The sequence below is a fragment of the Emydura macquarii genome, unplaced genomic scaffold (assembly GCF_026122565.2).
Source record: "Emydura macquarii macquarii isolate MOO-44397 ecotype Brisbane River unplaced genomic scaffold, CSIRO-AGI_Emac_v2 contig_2205, whole genome shotgun sequence".
NCBI lineage: Eukaryota > Metazoa > Chordata > Testudines > Chelidae > Emydura > Emydura macquarii.
In genome coordinates, this window is record NW_027132342.1 from 27,050,833 (window position 1) to 27,076,964 (window position 26,132).

At 41.6% G+C, this 26,132-nt stretch overlaps 1 protein-coding gene across 3 annotated transcripts; it reads right to left on the reverse strand.

Annotated features, from left to right (window-relative positions):
• Positions 1-15,022: 15,022 nt before the first annotated feature.
• SOCS2 (suppressor of cytokine signaling 2) lies at positions 15,023-20,190 on the reverse strand. Of its 3 annotated transcripts, none has more exons than XM_067559818.1 (3): positions 20,005-20,190; positions 18,138-18,429; positions 15,023-16,480 (listed from the first exon to the last, which is right to left on the reverse strand). In XM_067559818.1, exons 2-3 carry the CDS (start codon positions 18,289-18,291, stop codon positions 16,023-16,025), a joined length of 612 nt encoding a protein of 203 aa, XP_067415919.1. In that variant the 5' UTR covers positions 18,292-18,429; positions 20,005-20,190; the 3' UTR covers positions 15,023-16,022. The 3 variants fall into 3 exon arrangements, with proteins under 3 accessions (XP_067415919.1, XP_067415920.1, XP_067415921.1); XM_067559819.1 differs by lacking the exon at positions 20,005-20,190 and adding an exon at positions 19,537-19,966; XM_067559820.1 differs by lacking the exon at positions 20,005-20,190 and adding an exon at positions 18,813-19,510.
• Between the last annotated feature and the right edge of the window lie 5,942 nt (positions 20,191-26,132).

Here is a 26,132-nt window from a genome sequence, read left to right on the forward strand (position 1 = left end):
TGTGTCTGCATTTTAGTATTGAAAGGGTTACACCTGATAAGGCATGGAAGGGAAGGAGAGGGAAGTGATGATGCATGAATGTGGCTCGACTGCATCTCCAAGTCTGTGAATGAGAGGATGGGGCAATGCCTGTTCTTGTCCATTCTTTGTATCTTGACTGGCTAAAAAGAAGCTGGCTTTCTCTGCAAGTCTGTCTCTCTCAACCCAACCCATTTGGTCTCTCTTGGCTCCTATTCCCCCAAAACTTCTCAAGACTTATTATATCTAGCACTTTCTCTTCTGGATTCCAATGATGCACAGCTGCTGTTAGCAGCAGTAGTCTGTCCTCCAAGCACAATTGCCCATAGACTAGTGTGATATTAATATATTATGTATACTAACTAATATCCAAAGTGTGGTAGGTGTTGTACAAGCACTTAGGGAGACAATGTTCCTGTCCCACATAGCTGACAATCAAAGAACCAGAACTTGAAACTAGATCTGTGCAGGGAGACTCCAGTGTCCACATGGAGTCCCATTACACAATCAGTGAAACTCTGCAGGCTTGAGTGTGCACCTGCAAGGGACTCCTGGAGGGCCTGAAGGAGATGGAGGTATGAGAAAGGGATATAGCGTACAAACCAAAGGATCAGAGTGTTGACTGATATCTTTGGTTAGTTTCACTGGGTTTGTGTGGTTGGCTTTTGCTTGTTTGTAATACATGTATATATATTCTATATAAAATCCCTAACTGCTTCTTTAGCTGGCCACGGTTAGTTCTTAATTTTTTCATTTTAACCATTGTTTCCTTTCAGTTGTAAGTTATTTTGAAACCTTTTCTAGTTCTGAAACCTTGCCACCTTTCCATTTGTTTGCATAGGCCTTCTCCATTTATTATTTCTACTCAGTTATTTTTAGCTTATTGCCCATTTTCAAATTCCATATATATTTCTCACCTTTCTTTGTGCCAAATCACCATAGTGTTTTGTGATTGGTATGGGAACAAGATTGTGATGGTGCTCTTGGGCAATGGCTGGGAAGCTGCACTACATCTACACCCTGCTGCCTCCTTACAACAGCCATCTTGTCTTGAGACATAGCCCACTGAGGCAGACACTCCTCAACTTCTTAACCAGCAATGGAATTTTCATCTCACCCTGGGGAGGGAGTAGACAGAGCAGGCAGTAGCAAAATCTTCATACACACCCTGTATGGAGTAGCTGATGGTGGGATTTTTCTACCCCTGCACAGGGATACTTGGTGGTACCTTTCCTATGGTTACAGGCCTTCAGCTCCAGTAAGGTAAAAAATTCTATGCATGGCCATGGTTTCTCTTTTTTGATACTGCTAGGGCTGAAGTCAATAGGGTTTTGCTTGGGCTCATTAGTCTGCCTCTGAGATATAGTTGCAGGATCAAGGCCGCAAGAAGCAATTTGGGGTTACTCTTCAGTTATAGACTACCAAAATGGTTGGGCCAAGAGAAAGCAATTTCCCAGTCTTTTGATAGTTCTTCCTTTTTCTAGTAACACTGCAAATCAATTTAGCCTCCATACTCTGTTTTTAGATCCCCCTTCAGCGTTTCCTATTGACTAATACGGTGCCAGGGAATAAACATCTTAAATTGGCTTCTGCAACAGTATTAAACATAAATACCACATATAACAAGAAAATTGTTCTGGAAGGCATGGCTCTCCACTGCTGTTTCAAAATTCTATTTTCAGGCTACTTGATACTGCTAATAGATTAGATTAAATAGTTAGAATGCCCAGTTTTAAATAAGATATTTTTGCTAGATGGTGAGTGTCTTATACTGAAAAACCTGTTTTCAGCAAGACATTTTTACCTCTGTTAGTACAAAATTCCATTACAAAAATAGTTGCTTCTGGGGTATGTGTGTTTCTCTAAGCGAAATTAGTTAGCCAGCTTCTTGGACTCTCCCTAAGATATTCAACAAACATTCTAAACTTCCTATTTTAAACTCTTCTAGTGTCCTGTTAACTTTTTAGACCATGCAGTGTTGTAGCCATGTTGGTCCTAGGATATTAGTGACAAGGTGGGTGAAGGAATATGTTTTATTGCACCAACTTCTGTTAGTGAGAGCACAAGCTTTCAAGATTACACAGAGCTCTTCTTTAGATCAACAAAAGTTGATCTAATAAAAGGTATACCTTGCCTTCCTTTTCTCACTAAATTTTTAGAGCCACATTCAACAAAAACTGTGACCAGTTTCCACACCACAGAAACCCATTCCAAACTTTGAATAAGTGATTTTGATGGGAAGCTTATATATGTGAAGAGAATTTTCATTGAAGCTGACTTGTATCCAGAATACATCCTGGCTTGTAAACTCCTCATTTGGAAGCAGAAAACAATATGTGGTGTTTAGCCTGATACATATCTGGAAAAAATTAGTAACAAGGATTCTCCCATAGGATTCCTTACCTACATGCTACATGACTTTAATAAATATGATCTCATAATAGCACACAAGGGGGTAAGCTTTCAAAAAACCTTGCCAATTGCTTGTTCCTTAATTAGAAGGTTGTATGTAATTTCCTGTTTTCTGATCATTACATTATGTATTGTTTGTATAATTCTTTGAAGATGTAAAACTCTTAAGTGCTAAAAAAAAATAGGACCTCTTGTAGTAATACTGTTTATTGCATTCTTTTTGCTCCTGTGCAACTGGATAATATTGTGTTTCATATTTGAACATGGGTCAAGTAGGTTAGTTGCACTATCCATCAATTTATATTCTGTGAACTATCATTGTAATACCTGTTGGGTTTGATCCTGTGAGGTACTGCGCTTGCTTAGCATTTGTGGACTTTAATGGGAATTGAAGGTGCTCAGAAGTACACAGGATTGGGTCTTAGGCCTACGTTCGGTTTTTTTGGTTTTTGGTCTATCACTACAAGTTTCTCTAAACAATTAACATTTAGTCCAAATGGATCTTATTACTGTTTTTAAAAAATCTACTTACAAAAACTCCAACAGATTAAGTAACAGAAACATTTAGACTCATTACTCAGTAGAGGTATTGACTTCCACCACCAAGCGTGTGCTCAGCCAAACCTCATGGAAGTACCATACATTTAGCTGTAATGTATAGAGTATTATACACGGTTAACCTACTTTGCACTCATTTGAACAGCTGCATCAAACTTAAAACAAATGAAAAAATCTTTCCCCTATAAGAGAAATATTGGTAAGGTAGGACCCATCTCAACAACAAATACATTGGTATTTTTACATTGTATTTACTGTACTTCACATGCCATATGCAAACTAATATTTTCTTGTTGTTAATATCTTATTAAATATGAACATCTGTCTTTCAAGAGCCTGATTTATCTGGATATTTGAAAATGTAATACTTAAAATACAGGAGCCTTTGATCCATAAATCCACTAGTGTGATTTAATGTAATTTCTTGTCACATATCATAAAAGAACTTTCTTCTGAGTCAGGGTAGATGTCAAACATCATGCGTGCTTGAGTGATGATAGGTGCTTGCTTTTTATAACCCAAATTTACTTTTTAAATTCAGTTTGCATCGCATATTATTTCTAGGGACTGCAATAGTGATAAAAGAAAAGAGTGGCTGTATTGCCAGAATGTGTTGCCTTGAAGATGTAGGCAGTCACAGCAAGCCTGCTACCATCTGCTCGATGTGCTGACGATTCTCCTTTAAGAAACAAAAATAGCAGCTGCTGCAGCTGCTCCTGAAAATTTTGCCACCTTGTTTTGCAGATCTGAATTGTATATACAGTTTAAATCGCTCATACACAATTAAGCATATTTGAAGTTGTTTATGGAAACTTTTCTCAGCTATTTGTTGGAGACTGTATCCAGGAAATATTTGCGACAAGGCTAAGAATATATAAACCAAAGTATTATTGGTTAGAGGTAGTACACTGCATATGCTAGGGGTATTTTGCATTTTGGGGATAAGTCTGACCAAAAAAAAAAATCCAACCCTTTTTTGCTTCAACCTTTTGACTGATGCATGGCTTACAGCAAAGTTAATACTTTATGTGGACTCTGGACACATTACAAACTAAAAGGCAAGGGTCAAGGTATACTGGGTTTGAGAAGTGTTTAAAAAGGGTTAATGTATATTTTATCACTTAGGTAGCATTGCTGGAGAGGCTGTCTATTAGCAAGTCTAAAAGAATATTTGAATAGTCAGCCTCTGAAGAAGTGGCAATCCTATTATCTGGGATGATTTCAATGGGAGACATTTGAATTACTTTAAAATAATGGCTAAATAGCATCTTACTCCAGCACTTCTTTAAACATGGGTGAATGCTTTTGCCTCCCATACATGTACAGATTTGTCAGTTTTTTCAAGGATATAGATATTGAGATTAACAAAACCGCTACTACTTGACTCAAACTGGTGTACCAATATATCATTTACACATTACCTCAATAAAATACACTAGACAGCCACACAGATGAACAAGTTCTTTCTTCCTGTGCATCAATACCAGCGATCCGGAAGAGGTGTATTATAGTTATACCCAAAGTGCACCTGAGATGTTTGTCAGGTTTTCAGAGCCCAGGGAGAGTTTGTAGGGCTGGCAGTGAGGAAATGCAATACTTGTAAACAGAGCAAAGCCAACACAATCATGGAAGACGAAGGAACCTCAGGATCCATTTATACAATCACTCTTCGAAGCAGAGCCTCATGGTCTCTGAAAGCCTCTCTTCATGATTTCCTGCTTTTTCTGGTGGACTGCTTGTTTCTCTCAGATGTATACAGAACATAAGGAATTACATTATCCAGGCCTGTGGTGACCAGACACCAAGACCTGCAAAGTCACATCACCAGGAACTTGACAACTGTACTTAAATGTATATACATTTGAAAATTCAAAAATTGAACGTCTGACTGGACTTGTGCCCCTACATTGGCACAAAGCAAATGATTCCTTTGATTTATTGTATAGTGCCCAAGTGTGTCTCAGGCACTTCACAGAAGAGACAAATTAATAGGGCAAAATCCTGGCACCATTAAAGTCAATGGTAAAACTCCCACTGACTTCAGTTGTGCCAGGATTTTACCCATCATCTTTGCCCCAAAGAGCTTAGGCCCAAATCCTCAAAGGTACTTATGCACTTAAGTCTCTATTTTAGGTTCCAGTGTGATCCGCGAAACCCCAGCCAAACTCTGTAGGTGCCTAAACTCACTCAGCACCTCAGTTTTCAGGGTAGAAGTTCCATAGGTGACTGTTTCTGCCTCTGGGCGCAAGCGCTGCTGCCTCCCTCTAGGTGTCCAATGGTTATCTCACATCTAAACCCCAGGGCAAGTCACAGACTTAGGGAAGATAGGTATTCAGCTGCCTAAGTCATGCATAGAGCCTGGTCCGATAGGTGGCCTCTGAACACTCTTATGGGATCAGATCCTATTCAAAATGGCTGGAGGTGGTACTCACCTTATAACTTTAGCCCAATGATTAGAACGCTCACTTGGGATGTGGGTGACCCATTTTCTGTCAGAGGGGAGAAAGGATTTAAGCAGGTTTCTGCCCCAACTCAGACAAATGCTCTCAAGCACCGTGGTGTGGGACTCCTTCAATCTTTCCTGCTGAAGCTGTTCTACAGTGGCTAACTAATGAAAGTGATAGGAACTGGGGGACTGAACCCAGGGGTCTCTTGTGCTCAGGGCAGCCCCCTAGGATGTTGGACTACAGTTTCTCTCTTTCTTGCTCTGGCCGAAATACTATTTAAGTAAGTATCCGCTGTGGAACACTTATTGGGCCAGAAAAACAGAGCAAGCAACCGAGAATGAGTCCATAATCCAGAGGCTGGGCACCCACCTGGGAGATGGGAGATCCTGGATTGCATCTCCCAGCTCCTATCACCTTTCATTATTTAGCCACTGTGGTCTCAGCGGTTTTCTACATGGCTGAAGACAGAAAAAAATGGGTAGGCTGTGGCCACCAGAGAAGAGGACCAGGAGGAATTCCATGCTGGTAGGAGTTTTCAATCAACACCAGGTCCTCATGGCAGAAACCGTGGAAGATAACTCTCAATATACAGCTGTTCTATGGGAATGGATAGCAGGTTGGCCCAACCGGTACAAAATCAAGTCTGTCTACAAAGCATGTTTCAACCATCCAAGGAAGACAGATGATCTTAGCTGGGGATTCAAAAGTCAGAAGAATCAAAAGAACATTCTGCAAGGGACAGGCAGACGAGAGGGCGGTGTGGTGTGGTGCCTTCCAGGAGCCAACACACAAGACATGACTAAGATTGGATAGGCTTTTGACATTTGACAGGAAAGAATCCACTGGTGATATCCCATGTCATTAGTGCCGATATGTAGTATCTCGCAGATGATAAATGACTTTAGGAAACACAGAAGTGTGCTGAAGAAGACTAACATCCAAACAATCTTCTCTGAGATCTTTGCTATCCCACAAGCAAAGGAAGACAGAAGGTACAAGATTCTGGAAATAAACCACTAGCAAGGTAAGTAATATAGGGTGAAGAGTTTTGGTTTTGTGGAACACTAGTTCACCTTCTAGGTAAAGAGAGGACTGTATAGTATGGATGGCCTCCTCCTCAGTGGAAGGGGGATCTATCTTCTCAGGGACAGACTGGCTAGAGTAGTCAGGTGAGTGTTAAATTAATAAAAGAAGAGGGTAAAAAGAGGGAAAATATGAGTGCTCAGTACAAGACTGAGATATTGAGAACAAAATTAATCAAGGAACCAAAGGACATGAAGAGAAGAAATTCATGAATTGCCTATACACCAATGTCAGGAGCCTGGGTAATAAACAGGAGGAACTAGAATTGCTCATTTATAAGCATAAATTTGATCTAGGTGGTATTACTGAAATCTGGTGGGACGATTATCATGATTGGAATGAAAAAAAAAATCAATGATTATAACCTATTTAAAAAGGATCAAATGGGAAAAAGGAGAAGGGAGTGGCGCTCTGTCAAAAATGGCATTACCTGTTCCCAAGTCACTTGGGAGAAAATTATATTGAATGCTTATGGATCAGTGTCCTAACAAATGAAGCAGAAGATGGATACTAGCTGGTGTCTAGCAAATCATACTAGGGCTTAGGATGACTGGCTCCTTACACACTTATCTATAAAGTGTAGAGAAAAAAGCTACATGATCCTGGGGGACTTCAGTTTGAGTGATATATGCTAGAGGTCTCATGCTGCCAATATTAAAACATCTTGGAATTTCTAATATTACAGATTAATTTTCTAACTCAAAATGCGTTGGGAATTCTGTATTGGACGTCTTCTTGCTAGATAAAAGTTAATGGTACCTTAGGTACAGGTGGTCATGACATTTGCAAACAGAATAAAGTCCAGACCAGTGATATATAGTTGTTGCTTTAACAGGGCCAGATACACAAAGCTGAAAACAATTTTGAGCCAAAATCAGCTGGAAGGAAGAATTTAAATCCAAAAAATGTAAATGATAATTGAAAATTGTTTAAGAAAACTTCACTAGATGCCCCAAAAGCCACAATCGAGGAAGATGACTATTGGTTAAAAAAAAAAATGTTGGTTTAGAGGGGAAGTGAAGGCAGCTATAAAAAAATAGTAATATGAAAGAAAGGGGAAGTTGATAGTAAGGAAAATACATCAGAAGCTAGTAACTGTAGAAAATAGATAAGGGAGGCAAAGGGCCACAAGAAGAAAGCTAGAGCCAGGAGAGTTAAGGACAATAAGGAGGTGATTTGTTTAAGTTTTATAATTAATGTCAATCAATATTAGTTTGTGGAAAATAGATCCTGACAAACTAGGTTGGTATCTTTTTTTGATAAGATTACAAAGTTTGGTTGATAAAGACAGTTGTGTTGATGTACTATACTTAAGACTTCTGTAAGGCATTTGACGCGGTACTGCATCTGACTCAGTACTGATCTGAATGCTTGGTAAACTGGGCACAAGCAAACAATACGTATTTTAATACAGCTAAATGTAAAAGTACATCTATGAACAAAGAATGTGGGTCATATTTACAGGATGGGGGACTCTACCAATAAAGCAGTGACTCTGAAAAATATTTTGGGGGTGTGGTTGATAGTGAGCTGAACATGAGCTCCCGGTGTAACACACTGGACTAACGTAATCCTGGGATGCACAAACAGAAGAATCTTGAGTAGGTGTAGAAAGGTTATTTCACCTCTTTATTTGAACTGCTGCTAGAATACTGCATCCAGTTCCACTGTCCATAATTAAAGGATGTTGATAAATTGGAGAGGATTCAGAGAAGAGACAAGAGAATGACAAAGGATTAAAAGCCATGCCTTATAGTGACTGAGCTCCTTGAGTCTATTTAGTTTAAACACAGAGAGGTTAAGGGTTGATTTGATTACTGTTTATCAGTACAGGGAACAAATACATAATAATGGGCTCTTTAATCCATCAGATCCAATGGCTAGAAATTGAACCAAGACAAATTCAGGCTGAAAATTATGCATACATTTTTAACAGTGAGAGTAATTAATCACTGGAACAATTACTAAGGGTTATGGTGAATTCTCCATTCCTGGTGATTTTAAAATCAAGATTGTATGTTCTCTAAAAGATATGCTCTAGGAATTATTTGGGGAAATTCTATAGCCTGTGTTATACATCGAGTCAGATTAGATGATCACAGTGGTCACTGGCTTTGGAATCTACAAATAAAGCTTGAAATGCTCATATCTGTAAATTTAAAATAATCTCAAAAACAAAACATAATCCTTGATTAAACAGTACAGGAAGGAATTTTTTCTTAATGATATTTATCCTCGTATGGATAATCTCTGGCCAAAAATATATTGTGTAGTTTTAAGAGCAAAAGACCTTCAAATGTGCATACAGTATAATCTTTACAGGAAGAAATCTTGGAATGCATGGCAATAAACATTTGCAATAGATATTTGCAAAGTTTAATATTTTTCACATAAGCAATTTTAAGTTTGTTTTTTAAAAGTATATACATAATTTATTTGTAAATTTCATGTTTTAGTGTTCTTTACGCAGTGAATCCACAAGTTGAATTTTAAGGATATCTTTTGGTACATGGATGAAATACTGAAAAATTGCAAGTTTTTATTGTCTCAGGCTTAGAGAAAAAAATTAAAATGAAAAGCAACTATTTTAATAGTGTGTGAATTAGACATATTGAACCACAAAAAATACATAAACTAACCCTAAACATCTGACTTTGACCAATAAGGGAAAGAAAATTAAGAGTGAAGGCTGAAACTTTATTTCAAACCCAACCTATTTTATTTACAAATTACAGCATATCAAACATAAAACTAGTTGCCTGGCATGTTAAATATAGAGGAAGATTACAAAAATGGTTTTGTTATTTAAAGGAAGAAATTTAGTACCTTATTTTGGTAAGCTTCTATATTTTGTCCCAACTTTGAAATTGCCAAATCAACATACAGTACATTTTTTAAAGGCTTAAACTTTCATGGTAAGTTTTAAGAGGTCATTGATGACCCATGGAAAGTGTTGAGAAGTATTCTATTAAGAAATTTGTCATTTTCTATATTTTTCCCCCTTTTAAAACAAAAACAGGCTCCCCTCCAATTCTCTACTACTCTATTTATTCCCTGGTTGTAGTGAAACTAGTTTTTCTTTGAGACTGCTGTAGAGTGATTGTTATCAAAGACAGATAATCAGGGAGCAAGGAGAAAAAGCAGATGAACGTCTTCAAAATAGTGATCTTAATGCAAGCAATTTTCTTTATAGTTAACGTGCCTCTGAAATACTTCAGCTAATTTCCCCACCGAGAAACATTTTGTTGCTATTGCTTGTGTAATGTAGTCACAAATGATGGTTGGTTTCTTAAATTACTTTCAGCTCTCCCCATCAAAGCATAGCCATATATGAAGACATTAACACCACTGTAGCTTAAATTCATGGTAGATATTATCAAAGTATAGCTGAATTAAAAAAAAGTAGCAGATGTAATAATTAAAAATACAAACCTTTACAATCATTGCATATAACTACACAGATTATATCTTGTACTGGCTAAGTCCTGTATAAAACTGTTTTTCATATAAAAGTGAACCAATAAGGAATTCTACAAACAAAAAATAAATCAAATAATGATCCATGACTTTTTCCTTAATAAAGATGGTATTTTAATTATGTCCATCCTTGCTGGGGAAGAGAAGGAAAATTGTTCCATTATATCATTAATTATGGCCACAGTCCCACGATAAAATCTGTACAAGTGGAACCTGTGTTCTGTGTGTTATGGGATGAGAAATGAGCAGAGGTTTTGCGAAGATTCGGAGACCACATAAGAAATTTTCAGCAATGACAGATATATAGTAGTGTAGGTTAACAGATAAGTCCACCCAATCCAAAGCCCACCAAACTCAATGAAAGACTGACTCCATCTGATGGTAAGACTGGGGCCTAAACCATATATATTTAATATTAACAAATCCTATAACCTTCTGACAAAGCAACACACCATGCTACTTTCTCAAAGAGCCTGATCCAAAGCCTATTGAAGTCAATAGGAATTTTTCCCATGGACTTTAGACAGGTCCTATATTTAGCATAATTCAGAGTTTACTTTTCTACAGCAGGCAGAATTTAAACCTCAATTATGTAATGGTTAAAGACAATTTGATCTAAAACAAAATAATTTACATAAGCCATGTCAATGAAAGAAAATTGGCGGCACACATTTAATTTGGTTGTTCTTATTTTAACTCTGTATCAGAGTCAACCCTGAAAACTTCCTGCATAATATCCATCCAAATCTTCTCCAATAAATCTCTACATGTTTGTCATCCGCAAATACACAGCTTTTATTCTTGTATTAGAGTTTTTTCTTGATGCTGTTGCCTCAGCATTCAGATTCTGGAGCATTTTGCAAAATTTTTTTTTTGTTTGGTCTCAAGTCTGTAAAAAAAAAGCAGGTCCTCTCCTTTTAAAATAGGGTTTCTTTTAGTTTTCTGACTGTAGCAAAGATCCACATGGTTTATCACTGAAGGTCAGACACTACAAGTTTGACTTTTTTTTTTTTTTTTTGGGGGGGGGGGGAGGGGTTGGGGGAATCTTATTGCTTTCTGAAGCCCTCCTTAGAAATCTGTAGACTCTCTCCACCATCTAATGTATTCATTGTATTTCTTAATCAATTAAGCCGTTGCCATTTGGGATCGCAACAGCAACATGTTTTTACCATATGCTTTGTTTTCCTAAAGTTCAGTCTTATAGACAAAGACATATGGATTTCAGTTATTTTTCCCTGATCTTTAAACTCACTTTCAACCTGCAGTAATTAGTAGTATTATAGTACCTAGGAAACCTAGTCACACACAAGGACCCCGCTGTGCTAGGTGCTGTACAAAAGACAAGATGGGAGTACCTGCTCCAACGACCATACAATTTAAGTATACAAGACAATAGATGATACAGACGGATGGGAAACAATGAGACAACATTGGGCAGCATGAAGAGGTGGTTTTCATGACCTTCAGATCAAGATAAGAGGCATTTTCACACCCATTTCCTTTATGTTGACTGGCTATCTCACTCATCTAGGTGGTTTCTAATTATACTATTTGTTTGGAAATTAAAGGAATGTTTTTATGCAATAGAACATCAATTTCTACAACATTGTTCAAGCCATTCTTCTCCCACCAAAAGGTTTCTTAAAACTGATTAGTGATTTGAAACTCAAATAAATTAGAGAACACTTCTAAACACTTAATTTATACATTCTGGCTGCATCAGTATAATGCCTCGAGTTTATTTTAGTGACAGCAAAGGCAATGATGTTTAAAATCTGAAAAAACTATTCATGCAAGACACCCAATTCTAAATGCACTCTTCCTATCAAATATTTTGATGGGGGACGGAGGGAGAGGCTAAAGCGCGCACACACACACACACACACGCACGCATGCACGCACGCACACAGAAAGCATTAATAGGAATTTTGCCATGAATATATCCTTTTGTATGTATACAAAAAAACAACTTATAAAACAAGATGGGCTGAAATAAGAAGATGCTTCATTTAACTCCAATATTAGGTATAAGCTTTAGTAGTAATGGCAATTACTTACTAGAACAGTCTGAGCCATAATAGAGGTGGGTAACTAATAGGACATTAGCCCTACTTCCTAAATAAAACAGGGGATGGGCAATTCTCAGACTTTTGTGGTGTGGGCAAAGTAAGATTGGTTCAGTAGAAGGAAAGAACACTCCATTTTCCCCTCCCAACTCCTCACCTTCCCTAAAGTAATTGGAGAGTGTTTCCCTAGAACAGGCGTCATCAACCTTTTGCAAGGGGGGTGCCAAGTCTCTTCCCCCCCCCTCCATGTACCACGGGCCCAGTGCCCTGGCCACTGTGTTCAGTGATAGTGGTGGGGGTGTTTGCGGGCCCATTTCCTGCTTTCCCCCTCCTCCCGCTGCCGTAGTGGCGTAACTGCAGAGGGGGGCACCTGCCAGGTCCTCCTGTGAGGAGCCGCTCCCTGCTGACATCCCTGGCCCCGCCCTTCTCCCATATGGACCCACCAGTGCCCTGGCCGGAATCAGTGCAAAGCAGGCGGGGGGAGGGGTTGGGAGCGGCCACCACACAGCTCCAGGCCAGGGCCAGTGGCATGCTGACCTGGTCCCTCAGCCTCCCGTCCTCCTAGCCCCACGCTGAGCACATCGAGGGAGCCGCAGGGACCACAGGTACACAAAGGCCAGGCAGCCTTCCTCGCCTGCTTTACGCTGGCTCAGGCCAGGGCAGGGCACGGGAGAGGGGCGGGGCAGGAAGGGGGGAGCCGCCACCACGTGGCCCTGCTTGTGCTGCTCAAAAAACCCCACAAACAAACAAGACCGAACACTTTTCTTTTTTGAAGTCTCCTGATTTAATTCCATCTGATGATCTGTGTTCTGATTCTCAATTTTTGAGCACTTATGGTTAGCAATGCTGATTCAGTCTGGTTGAGCCTACTACAGATTCAAGGCAATAGCACAGCAGTTCAGAGTCAGGTTTGGACTCTAGAGAACTAGTAATTTAAAGATTAACATTCTAAGCATTGCTGCAAAATCCACAAACCCATCCTCCTCCCACTGCTTTTTAAGAAGTTTGTCTCATGATTGTGTCCCTAGGCTCAACGAGCTTCTCTACATAAGGAATTTTTGCACTGGTGCATCTTATCACAACCTGCTGCACCAATATGATGGGGGGCTTGCATTGGTGCAATTTACCCTGGTTTCAAGCTGGGGTAAGTCACACCAACATAGTGTGTCTACCCCAGAGGCTTGCAGCAGCCTTGCTGAACCAGTATTAAGATCCCTAATGTAGATAAGTCCTAGTCTTTCATAGGGACGTTTCTCCTCAAATCCTTTCAAAATACTGTTGGTTGCTTCAAAAACACATCACAGCCACCACATCCCACCAGTACATTAAGCACAAGCTGCTTGTCTTCACCAAGAAACACTTTTGACTTAATCCCACCCTACCTAGCTGATTGTACTTTATCCCAAACTGTCTTTCACTTGGCTAACATTCCCAGTCTTCAATCAGCAGCTTCTCTTTTGCTGTCCCTTATGCATTGGAAAGCTTCCAACAAAACCCATCTAGCCATGCTGCGAGGCCTACAAAACACCTGCTGGCCCATTGTCACTGGCAAGCCATGACTCACTTTTATCGTACTAAGTCAATAACCTCTTACTGTTGCCTCCTAATAACCCTACCCCACCAAAACAACTCTAATTTGTTTGATCCACTCTATCACATATGGTAGATTCTTTGAGAACAAGGAATAGCTCTGGAGTGTCTGGTCTCTCCCACCTACGCCCTCCCCAGCTTAGTACAAGGCTCACCCCATTCCACCCTTTGGGATCCCTGAAGTCAAATATCCATTAAATATCAAATTTATTTTAAAATGGTCAGCAGTTTAACAGCCAGCACAATAGCTTGCTGTTGGCAGTAGTAGCAGGTCTCTCAGTGGATTACCTAGTTTCTATCAAAGGTTACTGAAAGGGGGGGGAGGGAGGGGGAGAGGGGAAGGGGGTAGGAGAAGAGACAGGAAGAAGCACTAAAAGTCACTGGGGCTAAAAGACCCATTATCTCAACCCCCTCCCCCCACTGAAATTTCCAGCCAACTATAATGCAGTTCTGTGTTCCAATACAAATGATTGATGCACCTATATTTTCAGTGTGTTTGCATAAATAAGTAGCAGAATAGAAGGATACTAGATTTTGGTAGCTATTGCCAGATATTCCAGCTTGTGACCAGGAGAGGCCAGAGCTCTGCAGCAATCTTCAAGTCCAGAATGCCATACTGAGGCCTTGGTCCCAAGGTACTCCAGAATTAGGATTTCCTGAAATCCATAGACCACTGGTATCTCAGAGGAGAGACTATGACTAGCAGGGGGCAGTAGACCAAGAAGGCATGGTGAGACCAGAGACCCCCACTTTTGCATACAGACTGAAGTCTGTTTAGATCAGTGGATATTGGGTCTGGACAGTAGCATAAAGGCATTTGGCTCAAAACAAGAAGCCTAGTTTGTTTTGCTTGCATTTCAACCTGGGCAGGTATTGCTTCTAGCAAGTCATGGCAGTCCTTGTTCAAGATCAGTTCTATTTGAGAATAAGTAAATGTTAAGATTATCTTAACCCTTTGGTTGTTTATAAAAGTGATGATTGAGCATCAAGCTGTGCACCAGTTCCTCTATGTAACTACAGATTTCTACTACCTGTAGCCTATTCTGTTACATGCTTTTTATTTATACTTATATATAAAGGAATGATCTTTGCCTCATCTATTTGTTGAGCATTTATCACAAGAGGGTCTCAATCCCATTTGCAGCTTCTGGGAACTACTGCAATACAAGTAGAGTCTTTGGTAGTTTCTCTATCCCCATTTTGGTTACAGGCATTTATCAAGCATTCTCCACTCTGCTAACGTGAATATATTACCCAACCATCTGATATTTGTGTACTTGTATATTGGTTGGGAGAAAAAGAACTGAAGTTCACAGGAAACACTGTCTAAATGTAGCAAGTTTCAACACAAAATTAGAAAGATACAACCTGTGCAGTTAGGTTTACTTTATTGAATACAGTCTGACAGCTACAGCAGTGAATAAACAAACTTTCCCATATTTCTAAGAAAAACTGAAAAAGGCCTTCTACATTGTAGAAGGTAGCCATAACCACGGATATTCATGCTTAGATATTGGAACTGAGCAACTGAACAGCTGCAGTGTAGAATCTATTGCCTCGTCCAAAAGAGGCTAAAAAGTAACAAGGGAGTATGTTAACACATTAACAAAGATGCTGGTATACCAATCTGGTATATCAGTGACACGGGGGGGGGGGGGTCCCCTGAAAAATAGATAATGAAGTGTCTCCCCTTAAATCCAGTTTTTAAAACGTTTGGAATTAAGGTTTTTCATTTAATTACTACAGTACTCTTGTGTCTGCAAAAAAGACAAGACAAAAACCCCACAGGATTATGGTTCAGTACAGACTAAACTGAGGTTGATAGCTTTTTGGCTTGGTTGATTAGTTGCATAAGTTTGGTAAGAGTCACAAGCAAGAGCCACTGCAAAATTGCAAAAGTATACCAGCATCAGCACCAAAATAGTCTGGGAATCAGATGATTGAGGCCATTTTACTTATTCTGTGACCTCTCCCATTTAAAGCTGCAGTCTCTCCCACTTCCTGTGCATCATCACTTCAGATATTACTTGGTGGCCATTTCAGTGCTCTACACCATTTTCTTCAAACATAAGACAGTACATTCTGGACAGAATCCCAACTCCTCACAAGTTAGCATGACACTAGCATGCCTTGTTAAAGAGCCTGCAGCCTTATCCCTCCACTCCCATCAAAATTACTATTTGAGAAGGCTCTGTGCAAAGCCTTGTTTGGAGGCATTTTAAATCCAAACCTTCCCCCACCCTCAAAATAGACTGACTATTTTGATAATAAATTCCATGCTGAATTATACAACTGGATACTCAGTTCTTTGGCTGATCTTAATAGTTGCATTTAAAGTTATTCTACTGAGGCATATTTAGAAAAAAGATATTTATACCTGGTATTGATACTCTTTCAAGTACTCTTTTAATCTTGTTGGTAAAGGCAGTTCCCAGATCTTACTTGTACATTTGTTTATAGTTATTCTACAGCGATGTTGCAGAGATGGAGTTGAAGTATAGAGAGGTTTGTTCAAATAAAGATGCACTGTTCCATTTGGAGGAGTTTCAGGCCCAGTTTTTCTGTCCTTGCATGTAAGAACATAGTATTCAATTAGATGGACCACACTATCAAATTGTTTAAGCCTAGATCGGACACATATGATGGAGTCCAGTCTGAATTTGCCATCTTGATACTCAATACGCAGATTGGTTGGTCCAGCTGATGTTTTTACAGAGATAGTCAGTAGGTACTCCGAATGAGAGCTGTCTCTAACCAAAAAAGTACCTTCTGGAGCATCTTGTAATCTCTTTTTGGCTTCAGCAACATTCATATTACCCCAATACCACCCTGTTAGAAGAGAGAGAGAGTTTTGTTGTTTTAAAAAAAAGAAAAGTTTTTAAATTGCAGAAGTTTTTGTAGTACCTTATTTCCTTTATTACTAGAAAAGTCACAGATACTAATACTTCCCAAAAAAGCAGGCATTGTAGTATTTCTATTAAATATTTAACTGAGTTTATTGTACAATGTCATCATGACACTGTCGGGTCACTATTTCCATGTGTATTCCTGTTTAAACAAGTCTGCAGAGTTCACACTTTTAAGTATTAGATTTCAAAATTTGCTGACAACTATAAGGGAAACTATCAGGCACCATCTTGTGTACAACATCCAAAATCAGTTCACATCTAACATAAATGTGTGAAGTCAAGAATGATCCTACTTTTAATAATTCTGGTTATCTTATTAGTCAAATGAATCTTGTATTTGTCAAAAATGAGGCAGTACAAGTAGGAGGAAACCCATATTGTGAGACAAGTCCTTCATTCTAGCAATCTAATTAAGACAAAAATCTTGCATTTTTAAGTTCTTATGGTTGTTCCTAGATTAACGAGAATAAAAAAAGTCCATGATATAATACAGCTACATTAAATAAGGAAAAGGAAAAACACCTATTTGAGTGGCATAAATACAACTGAAGAGGTTTTTAAAAGTGCATAGGAACATTAGTTTAGCCTTTTTAAGCCCCCTTAACTCTTCTGGACTTGGGAAATTCAAGTTTGATACTATTTTTAACAATTTATTTCCCTGTGGACAGTAGCTCTGAATTCCATTTGGGACAAAAATGCTATTTTAGCTGTTTTATGATGGTATTACAGCTTAATTAAAAGTTAGCTTCACTTTATATATTAAACAAAACACAGTTCTCAGAGAATTTGTAAGAGTAGTTTTTCCACCAGATATAATCTTTCCAAAACAGGCAACTTAAAGTTATTCAACATTTTTTTAAAAGTTGCGTTTATTATTAAAATGGAAACCCGGTAATCTACAATAGAGACACACGAAACAAAGACCTCGAGGTGTTTTCTAGGAAGCAAACACCACCACAAGACAAAAAGCTTCTAACCCAGCAAAAGCGACGGGTTCCAGGGGCGCAGCGCTGTGTGCCCCGAGGGAGAGGGATTGTACGAAATTGCTACCATCGCCTCGTCCGCCTGCAGCCCGAGGGAAGGGAGCCTGGGCAAGGCGTCTCCCCCGACCCTCTCGTGCCCCGTTGTCTGGCGGAGAGGCTGCCCGGCCGGGGCGATTCGCTAGCTAGCCAGAAGCGGCTCCTCTGCCCGCGGCACGGGAAGACAAGACAGCGAGCGAAGCCAGCCCCGCCGGGATGAGGATGTGACCCGGCCTTTGGGCTAGGCAGCTTATTTACCTCTGAGGGGCGATGCGGGACACTCAGACCGCCCGCCCGCCCGCATGGGGGCCTAAGCGGTCTACCCCCGTCCCCTCCCAGGGACTCCCACCGCCTGGCCAGACTCCACGGCGCGGGGAAAGCAAGCCAAGCTCCGCGAGGGGCAGCGATAGGTTCAGCCATCTCCACGCCGGGGCCGCCTCCCCAGGCAGCAAGCAAGTGCCCGGGCCCGGCGCTAGCGTGTCCCAGCCTCACGGTCTACGATCCATGTGCCCGGCCGAGCCCCCGGGAAAGGCGCCTGCTCCCGACCCGCTCGCTTACCTGCCCGCCTTAGTTCCCCCATGGCCTCGGCCAGGCGCTCCGCCTCGCAGGGCTCCTCCTCCGCAGCCCCCTCGGTCACCTCAACCCCGGGACTCCGCCACTCGGTCCCGGTCTCCTTCGCGCCATCCGAGGACTCGGAGGAGCGCAGGGTCATTTGGGGGGAGGCACAAGTCACCCGCCGGTCACAGCCCGGAGGTTCCGCTCCAGCCCCGCGGCGCCCGCCTCTCAGCGCCACTCCGACATGCCACCAGCCCCTCGCCCGGGGCGCCCGGCCGTGCTCGCCCGCCGCAGCCTGCAAGCAGAGAGCGACTTACCGCCGAGCCCCGGCCCGCGTTTCCCCGCACCCAGCCCAGCGCTCACCTCCTGGGCGCGGCGCAGGAGCAGGAACAGCTCCCCTCCCCGCGCCCGGCAGAGGAAGGAGCCGCCCGCCCCCCGCTCGGCTCGGCGTCTCCCCTCACCCGGAGCCGCGGTTCAGCGGACCTGGAGGAACCTCGGGGGCCGAGTCCCCAACGTGCCCGCACGAGGCAGGCGCCAAAGCGCTGCCTAGCCCCCGCCAGGGCGCCGCTGCTGTCGAGGAACATGCGGCGCGGCGCGGCCCGGCCAACAAACCACCAGGCGCGGCCGGGGCCCAGTGGCCCCAGCGGGAGCAGTCTGGGAACCAAAGCCCGGGCTTACCTTCGCCGCCGCCTCACCAGCGTCCCTGGGTCAGGAACTGAGGAGTGGGGCAACCCGGAGACAAAGGGAAGCCAACGCGGGGGGTCGCTCGGGCTACGGGGCACCGGGCTGGCTCAGGTGAGGGACGAGCAGGTTGCTCTTATTCCCTGGGCTGTGTCTACGCGGGGCGGGAGGCGACGCGCCTCTGAAGCGCCGGGCCGGGCAGGGCCCCCCCGGGCGGAGGCGGAGCGGCGGCGGCAGGCAGGCGGGCGGGCAGCCCCTCGCGCCCGCACCTCGCAGGCAGCAGCAGCAGCAGCGGAAGAACGCGGCGGCCTCTGCGAGGCGAGCGGGCTCGTGCCGCCGGGACAGCTGGCTGCCCCTCGACAGGGGCGCCCCCGGCTGCAAGTCCGAGACGCTTCGCTCGCACGTATCTGGCTCGCGGCCCAGCCAGGGCGCCCCCCGCCCCTCCGCTGGTGACTGACTGCAGAGGCTGCTTTCCAGGAACTTTCCAGGAACCGCATCATGTGACAGCGCCAGCTCTGGCGCCTCCACAGCTCGGAAGCGCAGCCGGGCCGAAGCCGCCGCCGGGCAGGGAGCAGCCCCCACCGCCGCCGCCCCTCCCCCCCGCACGGCAGGGTAGAGACAGACACACGGCCGGGGTGCGCCCCGCACCCCTCTGGCTCGTGCCTAGGGGCTAGCCCGGCCTCCCGGGGTTAGCCAGTCCCCCCACCCCCCAGCGTGTTACCCCGGGCTGCGCTGCCTGGCTGCCCCGCGGAGCCCGCTCCTCGAGCCCACGCGGTCCGGGGGCGCGGCCGGCGGGCGAGGAGGACAGGCCGAGGTCGACGGACGGAGACGGCGCGTCAGGTCAGGCGGCCGCTGAGATCGCAGCGTGGGTGGCAGCGGCAGGCTCAGCCTCAGCCTAGGGCCAGGTCAGGTGCCGCTGTGGGGTCGAGCCGTCCTGCACCCAGACCGCCTGCCGCCCTCACGTAACAGGCCAGCTAGTCCCTGCCTCGGGAGGGAGCCCAGCCCCCTGTTTCCAGAGCGCTCTTCGGGGCCGGGCTTCCCGGACACCCCGGGCTGATTGACACAGGAAACCCTCTGCTCCGCTCAGGAGCCATTGCTTAATCGGGACACAAAACAGGGCGCCTCCTTCAGAGCCTCCTGAGCCCGCTCCCCTGCCCCGCACCGCCCGCGGCAAGCGGATCGCCCTCACCTGGCTGGGACGGGAAGGGACCTCGCCGTGCCTACACGCGTCAGGGCAGGGTGGGGCGTCCCACCGCTATGCGCCGGGCGGCTGCTTCCTTCCTTCCTTCCTTTCCCCGAGGAAAGTCGAGACTCGAGAGCGGTAGCAGCACCTGAGCCTTGCGCAGTAATAAGAAAGGCTCGGGAGTTCTCTTTCCCTGGGGAAATCAGTCACGGCTCGGGCCCATTAGGTACTTAAAGGGACACTGCCAAGAGTTAGAAACTCCTTACACCAGAGATCTTCATAATTACAACTCCTGCACCAACACCTCCTGGCACGAAATACTTAGTTACAATCACCTAATAGTCTGTTCCATTTTAAAATAATCGGTAAACGGCTTTTGGTGGGGCTCACAAAAATGATGCCCTCTGCTGGCTCTGCAGGAGCTCCTAATTAACCAACACAATTCACCATTACTTGAGGCTTTTGACGTTTTAGTAGAGGCTTGGAAGGATTAGATTTTTGCCTGGAAATGTTGATAAATGTGGAGTTCACCTGGCACACACATAAAATATTTCAATCGATAATAATAGATATTTATAGATGGGCAAAGTAAGAAAAAGGCTGCTTGATAATGCAGTGTTTGATTTAAAACTACTTAATTTGTATATTTTGACGTGATGTTGACAGCTTGTGTTTTAACAGTTATAAAGCTTTAACTTTTTGAGTCTCAACTTCTAATGCCATTAAATAATTATTGCGTAATCCCCCATTGTCTGATTCACCATAACTTTCCACAGCTGTGAAAATTTAAAATGGCTAAAAATAGAAAAATAATGCTCAAAAATAATATTTATCTGTCAAAATTATAACAAAATACCTATTGATTTCTGCCAAGCCTATTTATTATTTAAAAGCAAACCAAACAATAACAATGTCAGTATCGGCCCTATTCAAAACAGGCAAAATGTCACCAATTGCCCAACAGAAGAGGGCAAAATTGGGATGGAAAATTGTTTTTAAGTATCAAGAGATAAAGAATTAGAAAGATTTTTTTTAAATCCTAGAGATTCTATTAAAATACTTAATTGTGTCTTTAATAAAAAATCAAAATCCTTGGCATGGGGAAAAATGCAAACGTATGTATAACATAGGTTTTGTGGCTTAGCAGGCTGAAGGGTGAGGTCTAGTGATAAGCTAATGTGAACTTTAGTATTAATATATGACTTCTGGATAAAAGAACCTAAGTAGAATATGTATATGGCTTCACTATTCATATAAAGAGAAAGCTCTGGCAGTGTCAAGTGTCTTTTGAATTCAGACTTTGGGGTAACTTCTGAAATAAACTACTTTTAAAATCTGAAAGGGGGACTGTTTCAAACAGCTGTGTTAAAACAGATTATTTGTAACATCTAAACATAATGCTGAGGATGTGGACAAGCCGAGAGAAAGATCTGATTTAGTTTTGTTTAATTTGCTAGTTGCCAAAGAGAACTGTTAATATTTAGCTGGCCATTAATACAATTCATGTGGCTCACTTAAAAAAAAAATCTACTTTGCAAAGTGACTCTGTAAATATGGCATTGTGGGCTTCCATGTTTATAATGTCTCAGTGATTCCAGATCACATTTGTTTAGTTTGAACAAAAAGATGGTTTTAATTACTGCCAGCATCTCAAATTCAAGATGGGAGTTGAAAATCAAGCAGGGCTTTTTCTGACTCATGCATCACCATCAATGATATAAAGTAATAAAGACTTTGAAAACCATATGCTGCTCCGGTTTTCATCTATGCAATTCAAATGTTTTCAAATTCAGCTCTCTTTGACTCCTATAGAACCCATTTGTTTCCAATTGCAGAGATGTCCATGTAGTTTGGAATTTAGTTGTGAGCACTTCATTAGGATTTAGCTCATTCTTTCAGAACTGTGTTGCTTCTGCATTGTTAACAGGAGTTTAAAAAAAAAGTAGTGCAAATGTATTTCTGTTGTTAAAATATGCTGGGAGCAGATCTGTTGCTCAAGAAAATGCTATTTTAATATGGTAGCTTTTCAGATTAGGACCACTATTCATGCTGGAAAACTTTGTAATGTTTCCTACCTAGAGACAAAGCTGCCCTTATTACAGTGTATTTTCTCCTGTTTTCTTAGTGGCATTTGTATGTAAATTGTATTTTAAGATTTCCTCTACTCCTGCTGTTTATTTCTCATTTGAAGTCTTAATCCCCTATAAAAATGCTGTTGTAAAAATGATTGTGCTGTCACAAGAAGGAGATTGACTTCAGATGAAGAATAAACCACAAGGACAGAGAAAGTTTTAAGAAGTAAATAGCTTATTTTCATTCAAATATCAATATTTGATATTCAAATAATATTTAAAATAGGCTAGAACAAAAATAGAAAGCATGTCAGCAGGATCTTTTTTGATTAGATGCTTTATTAAGCTTTCCATGAAAAGTTATTTTAAAAAAAATAATATTAAGGGACTGACAAATTTACAAAAGTGAGGAAATTCAAACTTAAAGCTGCAAATACATTGTTAAAATAATACTTTTGTGCCTCGTTACTGTAGTTCAGTACATATTTAAGTTTATAGACTGTTTTGAGACCTCCATAAATACCTGTAGGCTTCACAGGAGGAGTTAACAGTGCATTGTTCTTCCTAGAGTCGATTTTCCTTTTTGTTTGTATGAGTCTTTCAAAATGAATAGGGGAGAGAAAACATTTTTTTAAATGTAGGAAAATACAATTAAATTAAATTAGCTGTGGGATTTGGGGGCATGTGTAGTATGTTAATGCTATAATGCATGTTAAACTATGCAGTAGTTTAAACTCCTTTTCTGGAAATTGTCTAGATTGTAAGATTGCCTTGTTTGACGCTTCTATTTTTGGTGAATACATCGTCTACCCTGTACTACGCAACAAAATTAGAGAGAATGGAAGACTAGAAAAGAGGGAAAATGGAGAGAGGGGAGAAAAGAAACAGTAGTAAACTCACTTCTTAAAGTTTAGCATAGATAGAGTAATGTAAGCTGGGGAAAGGATTTTAAAATGTGCTCCCTTCTTGACAATGGTTCCTCTGGTCAAAGAGCCACAGATGTGAAGGGATAAAGAGTTAGTTTCTTACAAAACAAGGAGTTTAAAAAAGTGATCATTTCAACTGGAATCAAATAATGTATCTTCTGTCTCTGTGCTTTATGGGAACAATTCTAGAGGAAGTGTCACATACATGTATAATTTCTGTTCATTGACTAGTTAATATTCTGAAGCTCTTCTGAGTATTCAAGGCAGGTTAAGTCAGATTTTAAGGCCAATTCAACCAATGAAATATTAAAAGCATGAATTTCAGAGGTCTCTTGGGCATCTTCTCCAGACACTTTCTGTAATGCACAAATCTTCTTGTTTAGTCCAGTGCATGATCCAATCGTTCAACTGATATACATATTTTTTGTACTACTGAGAATACTTATATTTTCAAAGTGCTATTGAAAATCAGGAACAGAATATTCTGGCATTTCAGATGTGCTCACAAAGAGGAGGGGTGACGGACTGGAGAATTTATTTGTGTATTTTCTCATTTAAGCAAAATTATTTTTTTCATAACCACGGAGGAAGGCAATAGCTCTTGGCAAAAACATGAAGTGCCTTTTGATGGAAATGTTTTTACTTTGTTCTTGAAAAGTATGCTGAGTTTATTGGCAGGTTAGCACAATGTTTTAGTTGTGTAATGAAATAAGTGGAGGGAGGGGGGCCTTGGCCCAGATTATTGGACATGTTAAGGTTGAAATAGATGTAAAACAGGTTTATCCAGCTACCTATGGGAATATATGGACAGTATAAGTGAGCTTTTCCTAATTCTTTCCATCCCTGACCCTCAATACCCTGGTGCTGGAACATCCTTGCACTCTGACAATCCCCAATTGCTGGAATAGCTCCTTGGCCGGGGAATATATTTCTTAGTTTAAAGAGTTCAATATTATTTCATAAACATCCCCAATTACTAATTATTTGCTGTGTTTTGACAATTCCTTACCAGCACCGATTTAAACAACATTTTATAATCACCAGCCCTCCACCCCATCTCACTTTTATAAGAAACAACCAAATACCCTAGCTCCTGGGCTGAGAAATGTGCATACCAAGTTTCAGCCCATGCAACAGGCAAGTTTTACATACATCCCAAGAACAGGGTTTGTGATGGAAACCCCTGAAGACTCCTTTGGTTCCTAACACTGCTGCCAGGAGAAGGAGGAAGGCTGCTTCTTTTACAAATTGTTTTTGTTCTTTCCATCAGTTTAATGGGTTGAAGTTAAATTGTTCCTAAAATGTAAATAAATATAGCATACCCACACACACTCACATCTCTCTCTCCAAAAATCCCATAGATAACACAGCTGGATGCACTGTGATATTTCTGCATTAGTGTTCTAGAAGCTGCCAGGAAAAAACAAGAATTTACACTTGAATGAGCCCAAAAGTTTTTCTTCAAAGTTGTTAGTCCTATTGCTCAAGCTAAAAAAAAGGAGTTAATGTCTGTGAAACATTCTTTTCTGGCAGACAATATGTAGGCAGTCCTCTTGTCCCCAGCCATACTATGGGTAATTAGCATTTGCTTGGTGACAGAAAGTCAGCTCTGAAGCTAATGGGGAAAATTAAAACAGGATACACAGCAGACTTCTCCAAAGAAGAGAGCCGGGAGGTACAAAGTAAGAGAAAGACAATCTCTGACCGATTGGTCTCTGTTCAACATAAGAGTATAGTAATATTAAATTGCTGTTCTAATTATTGTATTAAAGAAGATGGTTTCAATCCCACTGAGTAATTTGAACTTCAAGCTGAATTTCTACAATTAATTCTTTCTCATTAAAAGAACTACCATGGAAAGACAAGCAGATGAAGGTCACATAAGAGTGCTGTGAATCATCAAATGGTTTAGAAGATTGATTACTTTCTTCACTTCATTGTAGACAGGATTAGATACAGAATATCATATTCACAAACCAGACCAGATTAAGAACATAAGAACAGCCATACTAGGTCAGACCAATGGTCCAACTAGCCCAGTATTCTGTCTTCTGACAGTGGCCAATGCCAGCTACTTAAGAGGGAATAAACAGAACAGGCAATCAAGTGATCCATCACCTGTCATCCACTCCCAGCTTCTGGCAAACAGAGACTAGGGACACTCAGAACATGGTGTTGCATCCCTGCCCATCCTGGCTAATAGCCATTGATGGATCTATCCTCCAGAAATGTACCTAGTTCTTTTTAGTACCCTTTTATAGTTTTGGCCTTCACAACATCCCCTGGTAAAGAGTTCCATAGGTTGACTGCATTGTGTAACGAAATACTTCTTTTTGTTTGTTTTAAAACCTGCTGCCTATTAATTTAATTGGGTGATTTCTAGTTCGCATGTTATGTGAAGGACTTTTCCTCATTCACTGTCTCCACATCAGTCAAGATTTTATAGACCTCTAACACATCCCCCCTCTTTTCTAAGATGAAAAGTCCCAGTCTTTTTAATCTCTCCTCATATGGAAGCTATTCCATATCCCTAATAATTTTTGTTGCCCTTCTGTGTACCTTTTCCAATTCTAATATATCTTTTTTGAGATGAGGTAACCACATCTGCATGCGATATTCATGGATTTATACAGAGGCATTATGATATTTTCTGTCTTGTTATCTATCCCTTTCCTAATTATTCCTAACATTCTGTTAGCTTTTTCGACTGCCACAGGACACTGAGTGGATGTTTTCAGAGAACTGTCCACAATGATGCCAAGATCTCTTTTTTGAGTGGTAACAGCTAATTTAGATCCCATCATTTTGTGTGTATAGTTTGGATTATGTTTCCAATGTTCATTACTTTGCATTTATCAACATTGAATTTCATCTGCCATTTTGTTGCCCAGTCATCCAGTTTTGTGAGATCCCTTTGTAGGTCTTTGCGGTCTGGTTTGGACTTCACTATCTTAAGTAGTTTTGTATCATCTGCAAATTTTGCCACTTCACTGTTTAACCGTTTTCCAGATCATTTCTGAATATATTAAACAGTATTTGTCTCCATACAGACCCCTGAGGGACACCACTATTTAGCTCTTGCCATTCTGAAAACTGACCATTTATTCCTACCCCTTTTTCCAATCTTCTCACCAGT

What these genes read in the sequence shown, in the direction of transcription:
- SOCS2 (XM_067559818.1), bottom strand. Translation starts at nt 18,291, where the DNA reads ATGACCCTGCGCTCCTCCGAGTCCTCGGATGGCGCGAAGGAGACCGGG. An exon ending in GGGGGAACTAAGGCGGGCAG is followed by an intron (nt 16,481 to 18,137) that starts GTAAGCGAGCGG and finishes CTCTTCTAACAG; the next exon opens with GGTGGTATTGGGGTAATATG.